At 48.0% G+C, this 19,315-nt stretch overlaps 1 protein-coding gene across 1 annotated transcript in view; it reads right to left on the bottom strand.

The window, feature by feature from the left end:
- Positions 1 to 19,315, bottom strand: part of TRIO (trio Rho guanine nucleotide exchange factor) — a 372,408-nt gene that overhangs the window by 134,199 nt on the left and 218,894 nt on the right. The window contains exons 12-13 of the mRNA XM_065873385.1: positions 7,134 to 7,303; positions 5,939 to 6,113 (exon numbers count right to left, since the gene is read on the bottom strand). Coding sequence (XP_065729457.1) covers positions 5,939 to 6,113; positions 7,134 to 7,303 — 345 coding nt within the window. The remainder of the gene's footprint in view (positions 1 to 5,938; positions 6,114 to 7,133; positions 7,304 to 19,315) is intronic.

Genomic DNA, 19,315 nt, shown 5'->3' with positions numbered 1-19,315 from the left:
TGTCAAAAGGACACAGGAGCCAGGTGACTGGGACCATTAGACCCTAAAAAAATTTACCACAATTGAAAAAAATACACGGAATATACGAAAGTCCATTAATTCCTAATGATGTTAAAAAAAGAGCTAAAAAGCCAGAAATTAATGAAAAGCTCTTTGGTTTTGATTAAAGGGAACCAACCTTCATCCACAAAATTGGTTCTTAAAGGAGAAATTTATTTAAGCACACCATGATGAAGGAAAGTTCCTCTTTACACTTAAATCTAGCTATTAAATGTAGAAATAATAAAATTTAAAAACTTCTTTGTAACCAAAAAAAAAAAACTACTACTACTACTACACCTGTTCAGGTAAAAGTCATCAGCGCCCAGTGAACTATCCCGAGAGGCTGACGGGGACCAGGCTGCACCTCCTGCCCCAAAGACCGCCCGCAGAATCCCTGCAGATGCGGGACCAGACAGCACACGCCTCCTGACAGGAGCAACCATGCTGAGCCACCTGCGCAGCTTCTGGTACCAAAATGAACCCGAACCTGACTGGGTCTTCCCATCTGCCTTCTAAGGTTACAGGAAATGCCGAAGAAAGACCAGCAGTTAAACAGCCTACCAGAGATCAAGTGAGAAAATGCAAAACGAGGGACCTGGTTCCTCTGACAACTGAACGTTATTTCAACAAGTCACAACACGGGGAAAAGAGAAGGGTGGATGGGGGGAGGATTCTAGATGAAAAGGCTTACCACCAAATGCAGGGGCAGACCCCATGTGCCTCTTCTCTGCAGTACTTGCAGAAATCTGAACAGAGGCTGGGCATTAGCAGACAACAAAGCATCACTCTTAACAGCGAGGTGCTTAGGATATGGTTATGCAAGAAAATGGCCTGTTTTTTAGAGATATTCACAAAGCCTTTAGGATCGAAACATGATCAGCTGGCAGAGATTTCCTCTGCAACACTACAGCACAGCAATAGCAAGAGGATACTTGACGTAAGAGGGGCAAACTCATGTTGAATTTACAGGACAGGCATCTGGAAGGTAATTGTACTATTCTCGCTACTTCTGTGTAGTTTGAAAACTTTCATGCTATACTTTTTAAAAACTAAGACCAAAAATTATGAAATCCAGAAAGGAGGAGAAAAACTTCTTGTGAAAGAATATTATACTCCACACTTCAATGAAATAGCATTTCCCATGGATCCTCATTTACTTTGTCCACAGGAGCTGTAAGTTTGAGAATTTGAGAACGTGAGAGAGTTTACACAGAATCCAGCTGGGAGATGGGAAGTAATAAACATCTTAAGGCTTCTCCAAATTCCTATTGCCCAAATCTTCCTGATTTCTTCCTTTTATTACTTGGTCTCCATAATATATGTGCACATTATATTAATTTATTAAATTATATCAATTTATAAAGTAATCATTTTAAACAACGCCAAATTAGACACAAACCAAGAGGCTACGAGAAAAATATTTTTTAAAAGGAAGGAAATTACCATAACTTTAATCTTTATTTCTATTCTAAGGGGAATTTTTAAAATTAATTAATTAATTGTATGTATTTATTTTTGGCTGTGTTGGATCTTTTGCTGCTGTGCATGGGATTTCTCTAGTCGTGGTGAGTGGGGGCTACTTTTCATTGCGGCGCGCGGGCTTCTCTTGTTGTGGAGCACGGGCTCTAGGTGCACGGGCTTCGGTAGTTGTGGCTCGTGGGCTCAGTAGTTGTGGCTCGCGGGCTCTAGAGCGCAGGCTCAGTAGCTGTGGCGCACGGGCTTAGTTGCTCCGCGGCATGTGGGATCTTCCCGGACCAGGGATCGAACCCGTGTCCCCTACATTGGCAGGCGGATTCTTAACCACTGCACCACCAGGGGAGTCCAGGAATTTTCTTTCTTAATGTTTGTTTGTTTTCTGACACTGAAGGAGAAGAGAGTTAGGTGTGGTGGTGAGTTACAGACTCAGCGACAGTGCCTCATGGAGACAACATTAGGCTCAAAAAACACTCAAGAAATGGACAATAAACAAAGGTCGATGTGCTAAAAGCAGCAAGATTCAAAACCACTCACTGAGCACAAAGAAACGCTGGCGATGGTCAGGATCCAGGATCATCAGGAAAAATCCTGCCCTCACGTTCAGCATTGTTAATAACCACACAAGCCAAGGAAAGAAATCTGTGGCACAAACAAAGCTCCAGAAAGTGGAAGGCTTTTTTGAACAGAGATTCTTTGAAGAAATATCTTTGACACAATTTTTTTTAATGTAGCCCCAAACTTTTAGAAAGTCTGTTTTCCTTTCTAAATGCAGACAGTTATGACTGTTCTCCGTAACTAAACTGTCACAAGATGCTAGTGTAAGGCTTTTGTTGTTCTTTTTAGACCAACACAGCAGATTTTATATGGAATATTTGGAGACTGAAATAGCAATATTCTAAGCCATAAGAAACCCTGTTCCACTTCTGAGAGATGGAAATGCTATTTCAACTGAAATACAAGTGATACGGGGGATTTTTCTCACTGACCAGGTAACAGATGAATTTCTGACACAAAGATAACTCCATGACTCCTATGGGTAGTCAGAGGGGGCACCTTCCCAGACAGGAGAGGAAATCCCTGCAGAGCCTAAACTGCTCAACTTTTCACATTTTCAGGATTACTCCAGAGAACAGAGGCTCTCAGGCTGTGACATTTAAAAGCTTTTAAACTATATTTTAGCTGGTCTGTGACTGAACTGCAGGGTTACGTTCCCAGCTTAGGAAAGCCCTTATCCCTGGCTGAGAGCGGTGGCTTTGTTGAGGCCATGTGGAACTCTGCGGCTATCATGTGGGGAAAATGCATGTTTTTGGTTCCTGATCTACGTTTTAAAACAGTAGTTTTATGAAAGTAGAAATACAATTAAAAAAATTTTTTTCCCTTTGCGATAACATTAATACAAGTAAAGCCAATATTTTATTTCAAATATCAAAATGTCCTGGAAAGAAAACTTCCAATAATACTTCTGATTGCTCTGTGTTTCTTGATCGAAACTATTGAGGAAGCAGCTAAGTCACCAGGAGCAATTCCTATGAAGTGGAGGTTGAGAGGAAGGCAGCCACGCTGGCTCTTCTGTTCATGCAGTGCTGCACCCTGACCCCGGCCAGCCCCCAGTGATGCACCCTGACCCTTGCTGACCACCAATAATGTACCCTGACCCTGGATGCCCACCAATGATGCGCCCTGACCCTGGTCACCCCCCGATGATGCGCCCTGACCCTGGCTACCCCACGATGGTGCGCCCTGACCCTGGCTACCCCACAATGATGCGCCCTGACCCTGGTCACCCCCCGATGATGCGCCCTGACCCTGGCTACCCCCCGATGGTGCGCCCTGACCCTGGTCACCCCCCGATGGTGCGCCCTGACCCTGGCTACCCCCCGATGATGCGCCCTGACCCTGGCTACCCCCCAATGATGCGCCCTGACCCTGGCTACCCCACAATGATGCGCCCTGACCCTGGTCACCCCCCGATGATGCGCCCTGACCCTGGCTACCCCCCGATGGTGCGCCCTGACCCTGGTCACCCCCCGATGGTGCGCCCTGACCCTGGCTACCCCCCGATGATGCGCCCTGACCCTGGCTACCCCCCAATGATGCGCCCTGACCCTGGCTACCCCCCAATGATGCGCCCTGACCCTGGTCACCCCCCGATGATGCGCCCTGACCCTGGCTACCCCACGATGGTGCGCCCTGACCCTGGCTACCCCACAATGATGCGCCCTGACCCTGGTCACCCCCCGATGATGCGCCCTGACCCTGGCTACCCTCCGATGGTGCGCCCTGACCCTGGTCACCCCCCGATGGTGCGCCCTGACCCTGGCTACCCCCCGATGATGCGCCCTGACCCTGGCTACCCCCCAATGATGCGCCCTGACCCTGATCACCCCCCGATGATGCACCCTGACCCTGGCTACCCCCCGATGGTGCGCCCTGACCCTGGCTACCCCCCAATGATGCGCCCTGACCCTGGCTACCCCCCGATGGTGCGCCCTGACCCTGGCTACCCCCCAATGATGCGCCCTGACCCTGGCTACCCCCCGATGGTGCGCCCTGACCCTGGCTACCCCCCGATGATGCGCCCTGACCCTGGCTACCCCCCGATGATGCGCCCTGACCCTGGTCACCCCCCGATGATGCGCCCTGACCCTGGCTACCCCCCAATGATGCGCCCTGACCCTGGCTACCCCCCGATGGTGCGCCCTGACCCTGTACCCCCCGATGATGCGCCCTGACCCTGGCTACCCCCCAATGATGCGCCCTGACCCTGGCTACCCCACAATGATGCGCCCTGACCCTGGTCACCCCCCGATGATGCACCCTGACCCTGGCTACCCCCCGATGGTGCGCCCTGACCCTGGTCACCCCCCGATGGTGCGCCCTGACCCTGGCTACCCCCCGATGATGCGCCCTGACCCTGGCTACCCCCGATGGTGCGCCCTGACCCTGGCTACCCCCCGATGATGCGCCCGACCCTGGCTACCCCCAAACGCTGCAAACTGGCAGCTGTGGCGCGGCACTGTGAGTTGAGACCAGCGCACCTCTTCTTCATGTGGCTCCACGTGGATGGGAAGGTTAAGACCAGAGCCCTTGAGTAGCTGTTACCGGGCAACATGTGCAGGGTTTGACTCCTTTCTTGTCATCAACCAGTGATGACAATGAAACAGCCAAGACGGCCTTTCTTTAATGAAAACACGGATGGAAGATTAGACAAGCAGGCAACCAAAGGCCCCTGTGAGAGGCACACACACCAAACCACCACTCGGGGCAGGACCGAGGGACGAGCTCCAAGGCCCACTTCGGGCAGACGGTCCCCCTGAGCTGCAGCAGCCCTGCCATCCCTCTGCCTTCGGTGGCGCCTCGGTCCGGACCCCACTGCCCTCAAGTCCCTGTTCTGAATGCAGGACAAGTGATAGATATGGAGACAGTAGGCTCTACAGATTCTGACCGCCAGGCATGGGCCACCTGGGGTGCCTGGAGGTACCTGGACAGGCAGCAGGTCCCTGCCAGCAGCGGCATGAAGCCCACTGGCTCCAGGAAGCCAGGCTCACCCACAGAGTTTTGGTTCCTTTTATCATATTTCACACACAGATTCAGCGTCATCCAATTATACTTACTTCTGCTTGTACTTCATCAAGTTCAAAAATAAAAGATCTTGCCTGGCAGAGAATTTAAGAACCGCTCTCTTAAGAAACCTGTCCTTCTTTCTCCTAGTCACAAATAAGGTGCAAAAGTCAATCTTTTAGGTAAGAATTACAGATCGCCTGAGAACATTTCTGTGAAGAAGAAGAAAAAGAAAAGAAACCTTTTTCTGAAAAAAAAAGAAAAGAAAAAGAAAAGAAACCTTTCCTTCTTTCTCCCAGTCACATATAAGGTGCAAAAGTCAATTTTTTAGGTAAGAATTACAGATCGCCTGAGAACACTTCTGTGGGGAAAAAATGGGGTTTCCTGGGACGTACAAGCTTATGACCACAGGCTCTGGGAACACTCACTCTTGAAGGGAGAGGAATGGCAGGGGTGGGGGGGGGAGGGAAGGAGGGAGGAAGAGCATCACTGCCCTGGGCTTGCGCTTCTGCTTCCAGGACAAAGGGACTGCTTTGAGGGGTCCAATCAAGGATGAACAAGCCAAGGTGACAAGGTGGCCCTGTTTGTAGAAGCCCTGCCTGGATCCACTCTCAAAGCTCGCTCACGTTGCTGTCCTGCTGTGTGGTGTCTGTCCCGCTGCCCACCTGCCTGCTCCAGAGCCAGGCCCCATCTCCCAGGGCCGAGCTGGGAGGAGCCGTTCTTTCCCTCCCCCTCCCTGCTCCCCTCCCCTCCCCCTCCCCCTCCCGGCACAGAGGCTGGGGCAGTAGGCGAGGGGCAGAGGAGGGGTGCTGGAGCTCTGGGAGCAGGCCCGGGTGGGCGGGGCGGGGGGGACACTCACGTCGATGGCGTCCCTCTCAAAGATGCGCAGCTGCAGGAAGAGCTCGAGCTTGATCTTGCGCTCCTGGAAGAGCTCCTCCATCTGGGCCTGGGCCTCGTCCAGCTGCTGCAGCACCGTCTCGATGTGGCTGATGGAGCTGTTGTGTGGGGTCTTGTTGCTGGAGATGGCGGAGTCCCTGAGAAGGGGCGGAGAGGGACAAATAGGAACTGCATAGGAGAGTCTCACCCTGCCGGAGGCCAGAACCGGCGGCTGGGGCCTCGGGGAAGAAGCCGGCGGGAAGCGGGACTGCCCCGCTCGGAACACGGAATAAGCCGCCCCTCCCGCCAGACAAGCCGGGCCTTCCTCCCTGATCTCAGCATACGCTAAGGAACTCCTTCCGCACTTTTTCACAGCCCCTCTCTTAGAAGAAGTCTAACAGTCATGTGAGTCATGTCGTAGAGTTTCATCTTCAGCCACTTTTCTCTGTAAGTAGAGAACAGATGGCACCCGTTCACTACAAATGGTGGAGCCACGTCAGCTGTGGGGTTAAGCTGTAAGGCAGCCAACTGAGCCTTCATCAAGGAAGTCTGCCGGACTCTCAGAAAAGCGAGGATCACGGGAAGTTGTCAGGGGCGATGAGATAAGCTACCCCGAGGGATCCAGCAGGGGCGCTGAATTTACGTGACGGTTCCCTGTGACCCAAGGACAGGGATATGCTCTCTGCCCCAGCCTACCTCCCCATTTCCTGCCACTAGGAGCACCCGAGTGTCAGCTGGTGCCACCCGAGGCCAGGCCTGCTGAGCCTGGACTCTGAGAGGAGTGACGCCCACCTCACCGTAGAGAAGCAGGTTGCTCAGGGCCTGCAGGACGCGGTCCTGGGAGGTTTAAATTCATCTGGTTTGTAAAGAAATTTCAGTAATTTCTAGATAGCTGTTAAAAGGAAATATTAATAAGACCTGAATCCTGGGGAGGCGTATTAGTCAATGCGATAATGAGAAAAATCATAAGAGTGAAAACACTGTGAGAGAGAAAAAGAGAAAGGAAAAGAGAGAGAGTGATGTTGGTCTCCTTTGCATGCATGGATGCTATTCGTTCTCTGCCTAGTTGGACAGAGGATTATAGCTAATTGTTCCAAAAAGTGAGGGGGAGGGGAAGCCCCCCGCAGATCTCAGAGCGTCTGCGCGGGAACGGGGGAGGGGGATGGGGCGTGGCCCACCTCAGCTGCTGGATGAGGTCCTCCCCTTCCTTGATCACGTTCACGGTCACCTGCAGGGTGGTCTGCTGCTGCTGCCCAAAGCGCTTGATGAGGTCCTGCACGGCCTCCACAGACTCGGCGTACACGTCGTCCAGCAGCTCCTTCTGCAGCTCCTCCAGCCATGTCCACAGCTGCGGGGACAGCGCTGTGAGCCCGGCCCTTCCCGCTTCCCCGGGGCTGGGGGGTCCGGGCCGGGAGGGGACCGGCGGCAGTGGTTCCCAGGGAGCTGAGAGGGAGGAGGGCGGCAGGGGGGCCGGCGGCCAGTGGGACACAGAGCAGGACGCGAGGTGAAGAAACAACCAGGCAGAGAGCCCGAGGGGACTGTCACAAAGGAGAGAAAGGAAAGGGGAGGGCAGCGACCATTCCCAGTCCTTCCCAGACCCAACCCAATGCAAGAGGAAACAGAAAAAAATCTCAACAGCTGGAACGTCTGCTAAACGTAACGGGCATTCTTCTATGCGTCTTCTGACTCTTACTTAGGAGAGGCATAGTTTTATTTTTAGCAAGAGCATGACAGTCCATTACTAATTATTAAACTGCTGCTCAGACAGGGGGCTTTACATCCCTCAAAAGGAAGGAAACATATAACGTGGTAAAATCAACCCGTCACCACGCCCGGCAGGAGATTCGGATGTGGCTCTTGCCGGCTCCCCACTCCCAACACAGGCCACGGTCAACCCGGACACAGATCAGTCCTTTGATGACAGGAGTACATACTGGAAACATGTGATCACCTTCATTGCCATGACCATTAACAAGGTGTTCGCACACATGGATAGGCAAAGACAACTTGGGACAAGGACTGCTTCCAGCCTGGCGGGGACAGAGCACCTTGACCGCTTCTGGGAAGCCCACTGCCTCTTCCAGGTCCCTGGGTAGCCATTCAGCGAACTGAAAGGACAATTAATTAAACTGAAAGGGCCCTGGTGGCTTGGGAGCGGTTTGTGCGTGGAGAAAAGGCTTCCTGCTTCCCCGGGGATGGAATAATCACCTCCCGTACGGTACGGTATGTGTACATTACAGACGGCTGCCCCAGCTGTGGGAAGACAGGGGGCCCTGACACTGCCGGCCACGCGGCCTCGTGGCTGACACAGCACCACTGCTTTACTGAGGCCTGACGGACACAGAAGAAACGGCACAAGTTTAAAATACTTCGATATTTGGTAAGTTTGGACACTTGTAAACCCATGAAAAGATCAACGCTATCAAGACAGTGACTAGCTCCATCACCCTAAGAGTCTTCCCGTGCCCCTGGTAATCCCTCCCTCTGTCTTCCTTCCAGGCGATCACCAGCCTGCTTTCTGCCACTACAGATTAGCTTGCATTTTCTAAAAAAAGAATTACATTCATGGAATCGTATAGTAGGTCCTCTTTTTTTTTTTGCTTCTTTCCGCATAATTATTTTGAGATTTCATCCATACTACTGCGTGTATCAACAGTTCTCTCCTCTTTGTTACTGAGTAATACTCCATTCTGTGTCGACGCCACAATTTATCCACTCAGATGTTGACGACATCTGGGTTGTTTTCAGTTTGGGGCCATTACAAACACAGCCGCTATGCACACTGGTGTATAGTCTCCGTATGCACCTGTGCTTTCCTTTCTTGTAGGTACACATCTAGGTGCAGAGCGGTTGGATCATATGGTAGGTGTATGTTTAACTTTTTATTAACAAAATGCCAAACTGTTTTCCAAAGTGGCTCATTTCATGTTCCCCGGCCCCCGCTGCCCCTGGCAGTGTCTGAGAGCTCCAATCCCTCCACATCATTACCGATACCAACGTGGTCGGTCTTTTTAATTGTAGCCATTCAAAATGAGGGGTATCTCATTATGGTTTTAATCAGCAATTCCCTAACGACTAATGATGGCAAATCCAAGCTAACCTTTCAAGAGTTCTTTTGTTGTTAAACATGTATTCAGGTGAGAACAAAGTCTTGCCAGCTGGCTCCTGTTGGGTCAGTATTTAAATAGGGCAGGTAAATTTAAAAACAAGGTGAGTGCTGGCACAGAACTTACTTGTAGTCAAGTACTTGGGGTCCTAAGAGTTAATTTTACTAAAAATGTTAAAATGTCAACTTGAGTCATATTTTTTACCCATCTCTGTAAGATATCAAATTTCATACAATCCAAGGATTTTAATTATAGGCATTTTAGAAGGAGGCTGGTTCACCTCTGTGATCTTACAGATTAAGGAAAAGAGGCCACAGATGATGAAGTGACCTGAACAACATGGGCACACCTATTAGCAGCGCCAAACTATGCGCAAAGTCAGTACGGTATCAGAAAGGAGCCCTCCAGACCTGGTCACACGTCACATTGATACCGCATTTCAACATGAAAAAACACCATTCATCAACAGACCAAATAGGGACTGATACCTTGCACATCTATTATGGGTCCAATCAATAACATACTCCTGTTTTTCATTTTGTTTTGTTTTGTTCTCTAAATTCCCATGAAACTGGTTGCTGCAGTTATAAATAATAGGAAGGATGAAAGCATTATGACCATAAAGAATCTCCCAATTTGCTCTCATATTTCCCACGAAAAATATTCCATGGGAAGGTGATCATTTCACAATATACAGGAGTACTGAACCATTATGCTGTAAACCTGAAACTAATAATATGTCAATTATATCTCAATTAAAAAGTGTTTTATCCACAAATAATTAAAAAACACTTTTCTTATAATATGGAATAACGATTACGAGGCGTGGGTTCTGAAGCCAGATTGCCCGAGTTCAAATCCTGACTTAACATTTCCTAGGGTGTGACCTGGAGCAACTTCCCTGGATCCATGTCTCGGCATTCTCATCTGTAAAATGGACATGGTAATAATGCCTACTCCAGGGAGTTACTGAGAAGATTCAACAAGACAATACATATTTCTTCAAAATAACATATGTTAGCCACTATTACAGTTTTGTTCTTGTAAGAGAAATTTTGATAATAAGAATCATAAAGTTTTTAGAAGTGTTCTTTCTCTAGGTATTTTTCAAAACACGTCCAAGTTCCAACCAATTGTTCAAAATATGTCACTTAGTCTGGTAAACTTAATACTGTGCCGCATTTAAACCTTTTTACACCTAAAAACAGTGCAGTACGAGGGAAGAAGTGCTGGAATTAGTCCAGATCCTACAGAACTCTCTTCCCATTGGTTCTGGGGAAAGTGCCAAGAGTATGTGTGGGTCAAACCCTCTCCTTTCTTCCTGGTAAGTTCTGAAAGAACTAGCTAATTCCTTCAAGAGCCTGGACATCTTGACACGCAACCATGGTGGAGGGTGCACACCGCCCAGCCGGCTGCGGAGCCAGGGAAGGGCCCAGCTCTGGAGGGGTTCACGCAGTTGAAAAGGGAAAAAAAACTGAGGTAGAAGGAGCGAGACTATGTTTAAATCCATGATTAAAACGCCCAAAGTTCCTCTGCCCCTTTAGAATTCCTCTGTCAGGTCCTACAGGAAATATTCATTTTGGAGGAAAAAGTCTCAGAGAAAGGTCATTTCCAATGCCAACCGATGATGAACTGATGCATATCATAATACAATATGAGTCAGACAAAGTCTATTTTCAAGCTTTCGAAGAGGTACACGTGACGCCCAAAATAACGTCTGAATAAAGGAATGAGAAACAGTCTCTAGGATGCCTGTGAAATTTTTACCATAGACTTCCTGAGGGTGAAAAAAATTGCACTTCTGGGCATGCTGTTAATTTACAATGAAAAGATAAATCTTTGCCCGACAATGAGAGAGGAGTTGTATCTTATCCAAGTTCTCAGCAGCATGAAATCCACTTCTAAGAGAACTGTGCCCGCAGCCAGGTGACGGCCAGGCAGCCAGAGTTAGGCAACGCTGTCCCCTAGAGGCCACCCAAGCTGTGGCCAGGAGCGTTCCACGCAGGAGAACTTGAACCCAGCCCAGAATGGGGTGCAGGTGCGTACAGACTTGGGTCACAGTCCAGGATCCAGAGAGGAGGCTGGTTTAGAAAGACCCATGGAGTTCTTGGAAGAAAACTCCTGTGATAAGTTGTGGGAGAGCCTGGTCCTGGATCGAGCATCTGCTGTGTCTGATCCCTGTGCGTCCCCTATCCCAGTCCCTTCCCCCACACCGCCTGTCCTGGGTGGAGCCTAAAGAAGGAGCCAAAGCTCTGCTGGGAGAAAGCCCCTGAAAAAGCCCTTTGCTTGCTAGAGAGGGATCTGAGAGGAACTCACTGGGGGGGGAGATCCCAGGAAAGCACTGAGTCTCCAGCTGGTTCAGTGGGTGGTCAGATGGGAGCCCCGAGATTTGGGGGCTGCTCTAGCTGCAGCCGCTCCCAAGATGCACAGTCTGAACGCAGGCTACCAGCCTGGTCCATCTGGAGGTAGGAGTGCAACACACCAGCTGGGGGGTCCTTATCCCCCATGTGACCTTGGGAAAAGTCCTTGGAGTTCTCTGCCTTCAGTTTTCTCGTCTGTGAAATGGGATCATTTTACCATGAGTTTGAGAATCAAGTGAGATGACCACAAATGTGTGGCAGTGCTCAATTACCACAAGCACTTTGTAAATAGAAGCTACCACCACTGGTATCCATTTCCCTACTCTTGTTTTTGACAATCATTCAGGTACCAGTGGGGAAGTGTAAAAGCCGGGAGCAGGGACTTCCCTGGTGGTCCAGTGGTGAAGAATCCGCCTTACAGTGCAGGGGACATGGGCTGGATCCCTGGTCAGGGAACTAAGATCCCACATGCCATGGGGCAACTAAGCCCGCGTGCTGCAAACTACAGAGCCCATGCGCTCTGAAGCCCGCACGCCACAACTACAGAGCCCATGCGCCCCGGAGCCTGCGTGCCACACCTGAGAGAGAACCCGCACGCCACAACTAGAGAGAAGCCCGGGCGCCACAGCGAAAGATCCCGCGTGCCTCAACGAAGATCCCGCCTGCCGCAACTAAGACCTGACACAGCCCAAAATAAAAAATAAATTGGAAAAAAAAAAAAAGCCAGGAACAGAAGCAGGCGGCAACTTGCAGGGGGAATTTCAGAGGGCACCTGCTATGAGCACAGAACGTGATTCCGTTTCAGACAGAGGAAGCAGGGATCAAAGGGGAACCGCTCCAGCCACGAACAGCACGTTCTTTAGCCTGAAATGACCACCTGTGATTCTGGGGCACGTGCCTGTCACCTGACTGAGGAGTAAGGGTTTCAGGAGTACCAATTATCCTTGGATGGGTGATAAAAGATCCCTTAGTATGATGAAATGAAATGTATGAAGGATGTATGGAGGGAGGGGCAGAGGGCAAATAAAGTCAGTATCATGAAGTAATACCAAGGCAAATATGTTTAAGGGGGGACAGAAAAGGAGGAAACCCCAGGAGCATGGCAAGGGCAGCCCACGCATTAAGGAGGGACACCATTAAGGGGGGCATCGGGCTCTGCAGTGGAAGCGAGGACAAGGTGAGGCACAGGTGACGCGGCTGGGCCCACGGCCGACTGGGACATCGGGGCAGTGCCAGAACCTCCCAGGTATTTAGATGAAGTCTAATTCGCTAAAAACAGACATCGGGGCAGTGCCAGAACCTCCCAGGTATTTAGATGAAGTCTAATTCGCTAAAAACAGATGTTGAGATTTAGAATTTTAAATCTTCTTTTTATTCCACCCCATCCCCAGCGGGTAAGACACTCCCTCCAGCAGCTGTCGCTCCCTGAGGCATCAAGTTGGGGGAAAGTGCCTCGCCACCCAGGGTCGTTCTGAGCGCAACCCTGTCTCCCCGAAACAGTACGCAGCTGATCCAAGTGTACTTCCTCGTGCGCTCTTCAAATCTCCAGAGATATTGCCTGTTCCTGCAGACCGGCCTCCCTCTCCGGAGACTAACACGTTATTCCCTGCCCTCGGCCAGCTCTGGCAGCACCAGCTGTCTCTCCTCTGAATTCCCCGCCCCCCAATTTGGGGGCTGAAGCACTGAAGGCAGCACCAGACGTGACCCAGCAGCAGCGAGATACGTCACCCTGGGGGAGGAATTACTGCGGACACTGTCCATCAACACAGGTAGGAATGTTCTTTGTTTAACGCGTGCTGCTGCCACCTACGTGGCTTATGTTACCTCTGTAACCCGCCTACTTCTGATTCAAAACAGACTCATGAATCAAAACCCATGAATGAAATTTCTGTCATAGGTTTGCACTTATTCTTGCCGGGATCTTTTCTGATTCTGTTTTATTATCTGATATATCTGGCAGCCCGTGGTCTAGACTTTGATCAACTTGCCCTCCGTGCCAATCCACGCACTCACAGGCCTCATGCTTAGAGACAGAGGTCTGCAGTGCAAACAACCTCCAGCCCCGCTGAGGTCATCCACTAACCAACACTCCCACTGCCAGCCTCGGCTGCAAGGCTTTTAACGCAGCCACAATTATTTCTGCTTCAGCACCGAGTCTGTCCTGGCTTTATGGCAATTTGACCACTTTCAAGACAAAATGCTCTCAACACAACAAAGGCAAGTTTTCAGGGTGCCTGGACTTGGATGTACAATCTCTCCAGACGTCCCAGACGGACGCAAAAGTTCTGAATAGGTGGGTGGAGGCAGTTCAGAGACATGGCAACCGCACAGGCTGCTCCCCTGCAGCAGGTGACACCAGGGATTAAAACCATCCGTCTGTGGGGCCTCAGGTCCACCTGGGATGACTGGTCTACTCCCTCCCATCACCCCCTTCATCAGAAAGCTGATCCAATTGCGGGTCTGGGCTGGAAATGACTTCCTCATTCACAGGCAGGGTATGAGCAATGTCTTCCCATCACAAACACTTTCTTCCTGGCATGGTCTACTCAGAGATCAGTATGGGAGGATAAGGACAGTCTTGGTCTTGTGTTAACTGACACCCTCAACTGATTCTTTTTCACAGTGATTCAGCCCATATTTTCCTGTCTGTGTACAAATTAAATGTCAAACGCTTGGCTAAATGCTCACTAATTCCACTGCCTACTCTTCATCCAATCAGAAACCTAGTAAAGAATGAAATAAAGTTCACACAGCATAACTTGTTCATTCACTTCTTCCCTTTTAAAAGGCAGTTTAGAAACTGTCTTTTCTAGAACTCTGCTTAGGAGTGACCTCAACCTGAGTAATATGTGAAATCTACCTTCTTAAGAAGGCCTTCTGGCATCCCTTCCTTTTCCCACAGTTCCTTAGACAGCAATACACCAAATCTGGTGAACTAACTATCAAGTTCTTTCACTACCCAGGGATCTAATGTGTCTTGGAATACGGACTTGAAATCATTTAGGAGAAATAAGTTCGTTCTTATAAAAATCTTCACCCATTTTGGTCATCAACTTGTATCCATCAACATCCTGGGCCCCAAGCAGAAAGCCCGACCCTTCCTTGATCTTGTGGTTCTGCAGTTTGTGCTTTATAAAAAGGAAGAGAGAACAAACAACAACAAAACCAAAAAAGGCTTTTCAGTCTCTGTAGGCCCAGCTTACCTAGAACTTTTAAGCTTTCTGACAAAACACTGCTGGTGATCAATCTTCCTACCGCTTATTCAATAAGAACAATAAACAGTAACAAATAGTACACGACACATGGATAGTTTACTTCTCTCAATTAACCGAAGCCCTATCACATTTAGTTTATGAAGCTGAGTATCAAAATATGAAAATGCCCTCTAAAAGAAGTCTAACAAGTAAACAAGATTACACATACATCCATTTTCAGCTGGGCATTTTAAGACCTAATGTTGTATTCCCTGAACTTCTGTACAAATGCCTCACCTCCTCGTTACATTAACTGAGGCCAATCTACAAACAACTAATTAAAGCAGACGTTTCCGACTCTCCGTTTAGAAGCAGACATTTAGACTTTCCCTTCAATAAAAAATGATAAAATCTGGAGTTAGTGCACAGGGATATACGTTTAGTCCCCACTGTAATAGTGAGTTACAAATAAAGATAAGATAGTATATTATTAATTCATTCATTTAATAATCATCCACTAAGTGACTATTCTCTGTCAGGTATATTAGAGTTCCGTACAGTTTTACACACTAACTTCTAATTTCTCTCTTGATCTAAAAATTTTCTCTGCCTCAAAATATTGGGTCGATAAGAAGAAACTTCATGAATTTAAACCAGTTTTAAACCATTCTCTAGAGAAAAAAAAAAAAAGCTTTACATGAATTAAACTAAATTGACAAAAGGATTTTCCTTTTAGATAATGACATCCCTCTTCCCCACTGGCCAGCCCAAATGCTTTACACATATTTACTTGGTGAAAAAATTCATTTATTTTGCAGCTTTGGCTGGGAACAAAAGTAGTCAGTGATGTGAACAAAGCCATGTATGCCAATGTGACAGAACCACGAGCAAAGATTCTCTGTAACAGCCTCCTCGGCCCTGAGTGGATGCAGCGCTGGAGCTGTGCATCCAGCAAGGCTCCGACTGCTGATCTGAAGGGTCAGAGTGAGGCGCTCACCCTGAGAAAGGGCAACAGAAGCAGATTAAGCAGTTCCTGTTGCTCAAAGATGAGTAAGGGAGGTATCGGGATTATACCCAAGTATTCATACCCAGGTATTTATTATACCTCTGTGTCTTATAGTTAAATCATTTGTCGAGTAACAAGGCAGGTGAGGAGGAAAAACAAGGACATTTATTGGCAGCTAGGATGGTGAGTGTGTAATTGCATCCAGTAGGTCCACAGCCCTCAGAGATGCTGTTATTCCCAATTCTGCAGAGAGAGAGCTGAGGCACCAGAGAGCAGCCTGTCCCAGATCACCCAGCCAGTTAAGTAAGGGGATGTGCTACACTATAGTGTACTTTAATTATTTTAATAAAGATGATATTTTTACAGAAAGAAAGCATAAATGATTAGATCTATTTTTTTGGATATTCCCACCTATGGGAAGACCACCTATTTTTTTTTTAAATACCAGATACCACAATCTATGTGAAGGCCTAATTGCCAAAGCAGTAGTAGCAACTGAATGTTGACTTGGAAACCAAAGTCAAATCCAGTGCTCAGTCTTGCAAGGGGCGATGATGTAGTGGACGGTTCTAGGCCCTGAGTTTCCCTCTTGCTTCCTCTGGCTTGTGGCCGTTTAATTGCTCGTTTCTGTCTACATCAGATAAACAAGCTAAAGAAATCAAACATTTAAGAGTGTATTTAGAGTCTTCATCTAAGGAATTGAATATTAACATAAAAATTATCGAGATGTGATCACAGAAGGTAAACTTTACTTCCTAAAATATTATGCATCTGATCTTAACCTTTCCCACTGGACTTCTGAGATGTTAAAGAGCGAGGTCACTCATACATTGCTGCTGGGAGTGTAAAATGGTACAGGCATTCTGGAAAAGTCTGGCAGTTTCTTTTAAAACAATGTGTTTACCAAAGGACCTGCCAGTTGTACTCTTGGGCATTTATCCCAGAGACATGAAAACTTCATGCAAGAACTTGTACATGAAGGTCCACAGCTTCTCTGTTTGGAAAAGCCAAAACCTGACAATATCCCAACTGTCTTTTAAAGGGTAAATAGTTAAGAAACTGTGATGCAGCCAAACCATGAAATAAAGTACTGACACACGCAACAACAGGCATGGGTCTCGGGAATTTTGCTGAGTAGAAAAAGCCAATCTCAAAAAGGTACGTATTGTATGATTCCATTTATGGAACGTTTCTGAAGTACAATTATAGAGATGGAGAACAACAGACTAGTGGTTGCCAGGGGTTGGAGGTTAGGGGGTAGGGGTCAGGCACAGGTGTGAGGAGGCGGCAGAAGGGAGCCCGCTGGTGATGGGATGATTCTGCATGACTCTGTACATTCAAAGTGGTGGTGGTTACACGAATCTACACACGATAAAATCTCACGAAGCTAAGCATGCGTGCGCACGCGAACACATACACATCATGCACTGCACACCGGGGAAAGGAGAATCTAGGAATAAGCTCTGGGGAGTGTGGCAAAGCCACTTTCCTGCTTTGACAGTGTACGTGGTTATGCGAGATGTGACGTCCTGGGGGGAGGCTGGGAGAAGGGTGCAGGGACCTCCTTATCTGTTTCTTTTTTTCCCAACTTTCAGGGATTATAAATATTTCAAAATAAAAAGTATTTTTTAAAAAAGCTGGGAAATATGTTTAAAGGTATCACCCATACATAGGAATGCAGAAAAAACCAAATCATTTTGGAGAATAGAGAGAGATGAGTCATCAGTAAAATCCAGCTGAGAAGATCAAAATACAAGGCTTGAAAGTTGCAAACCAAGTTTTAGAGATCTCTGCACAGGAGACAGAAGGGATCTGGAAGAATCCGATGCCGAGAGGCTGAGATCACCCCGAGGAGGACTGTGACCCCTCCCCTTCCGAGAGTCGTGCTGAACAGAAACAGGGCTTCTCTGGAAAGCTAGGTGTCCTGAACGGGGCTGCATCACGACTGCCAATGACCACGAGATCCATCAGAGGGCAGCTGGTCTACACGGGCAGCATCAGCTACCTGTAGTCAAGTTTCCTGAATTAGTTCACCCGGCAGATGCCTGACTGGTTGGTTCTCCGGCTCCACAGGGGAAGAAGAGAAAAGGAATCTGGGCCCTTTGAGTGGTGGCTGGTTGAAAAGGCACTGGGTATGTTTTCAAACTCAGTGAGGATGGCAGGAGACGCAGCTGGGGAGCTCCGCACCTGGAGGAGAGGAGCGGTGAGCCCGCTTCCTTGTAACCCTGCACCACTACAGGGCAAGATCCGGATGGCGCTCTCCCTGCTCCCTGGGGAGAGCTGGGCGCTGGCCGAGTGTAAAGAGAGAGGTCTGCCTGCCTTGAGCTATTTGTAATGAGGTGGATGGACCTAGAGTCTGTCATACAGAGTGAAGTAAGTCAGAAAGAGAAAGATAAATACCATGTGCTAACACATATATACGGAATTTAAGAAAAAAAAATGTCATGAAGAACGTAGGGTTAAGACAGGAATAAAGACACAGACCTACTAGAGAATGGACTTGAGGACACAGAGGGGGGGGCGGAGGGTAAGCTGTGACAAAGCGAGAGAGTGGCATGGATATATATACACTACCAAATGTAAAATAGATAGCTAGTAGGAAGCAGCCACATAGCACAGGGAGATCAGCTCAGTGCTTTGTGACCACCTAGAGGGGTGGGATAGGGAGGGTGGGAGGGAGGGAGATGCAAGAGGGAAGAGATATGGGAACATATGTATGTGTATAACTGATTCACTTTGTTATAAAGCAGAAACTAACACACCATTGTAAAGCAATTATACTCCAATAAAGATGTTAAGAAAAAAAAATAAATGAAGCCAGGCTGGTATGCTGTGACCAAAACATCTCCAGGTGGTTGGGATGCCTTTATTTTTGACTTCTGAATAAAATGAAAGGTTCCTCTTTTCCCAGGCATTACCCCCAAACAAAAATGTGTCCCAGTTCAGTGTGTCAGTTTGCAGAAGCAGAACCAAAAGGCTTCTTTACTCAACCCAGCAAGAATCACAGCCTCATTCAAATGGGAATGATCTTTCCTGGGAAACCATGGTTTCTGGGAATCAAGTGAAGAAAAACCAGCTCAAGGCCACGGAATCGATTCCAGAAATAAACTCTGGCTGAGAACTCAATGTCACCACCTGGTTGCCTCAAATAACCCACACATTTCAAAGGTAATTGTCAATTAACTCGGGACCTAATTTTGAGAATGAAGTTGAAGAGAACGAATGGATGAAAATAATTATGCCTTTGCTATATTTGAAAATGGAACTATGTCCCTCTGTCATTAAGTCTCAGAATGATGGGCTAGAAATAGACATCATTTGTTCCACAAGCTGACTGAGTATTTGCTAAGTCTGGGAGGCAGGCTACAAAGACAAGGGAGACAGGGTTCCAGACTTCAAGTAGCTTAACCTCTATCAAGAGAAACCAACAGATGTCTAAAATATGTGATGCACAGAAGCAGAAGTATGTTCTTCCAGTGGTCATTCATTTTTATACCCCCTCCCCGTATGTTACAGGTGGCTTTGGGAGACACTTTGAGAGGAGTAAGTGAAAGAGTAAATGAACGAATTAACAAACGGTGCAAAGAGCATTCAAAAGGAAAGGAGGACAGGTAACAAAGGCCTAATAATGGGAGAATTATGATCAGAATGGAGGTGAATAAAATGCTAGAAACACTGAAGGGAAGAGAGGGA

Source organism: Phocoena phocoena, chromosome 3 (genome assembly GCF_963924675.1).
Source record: "Phocoena phocoena chromosome 3, mPhoPho1.1, whole genome shotgun sequence".
NCBI classification, from domain to species: Eukaryota; Metazoa; Chordata; class Mammalia; order Artiodactyla; family Phocoenidae; genus Phocoena; species Phocoena phocoena.
The sequence above is the reverse complement of the archived record's forward strand: the minus strand, read 5'-3'. Positions and strand labels throughout refer to the sequence as shown.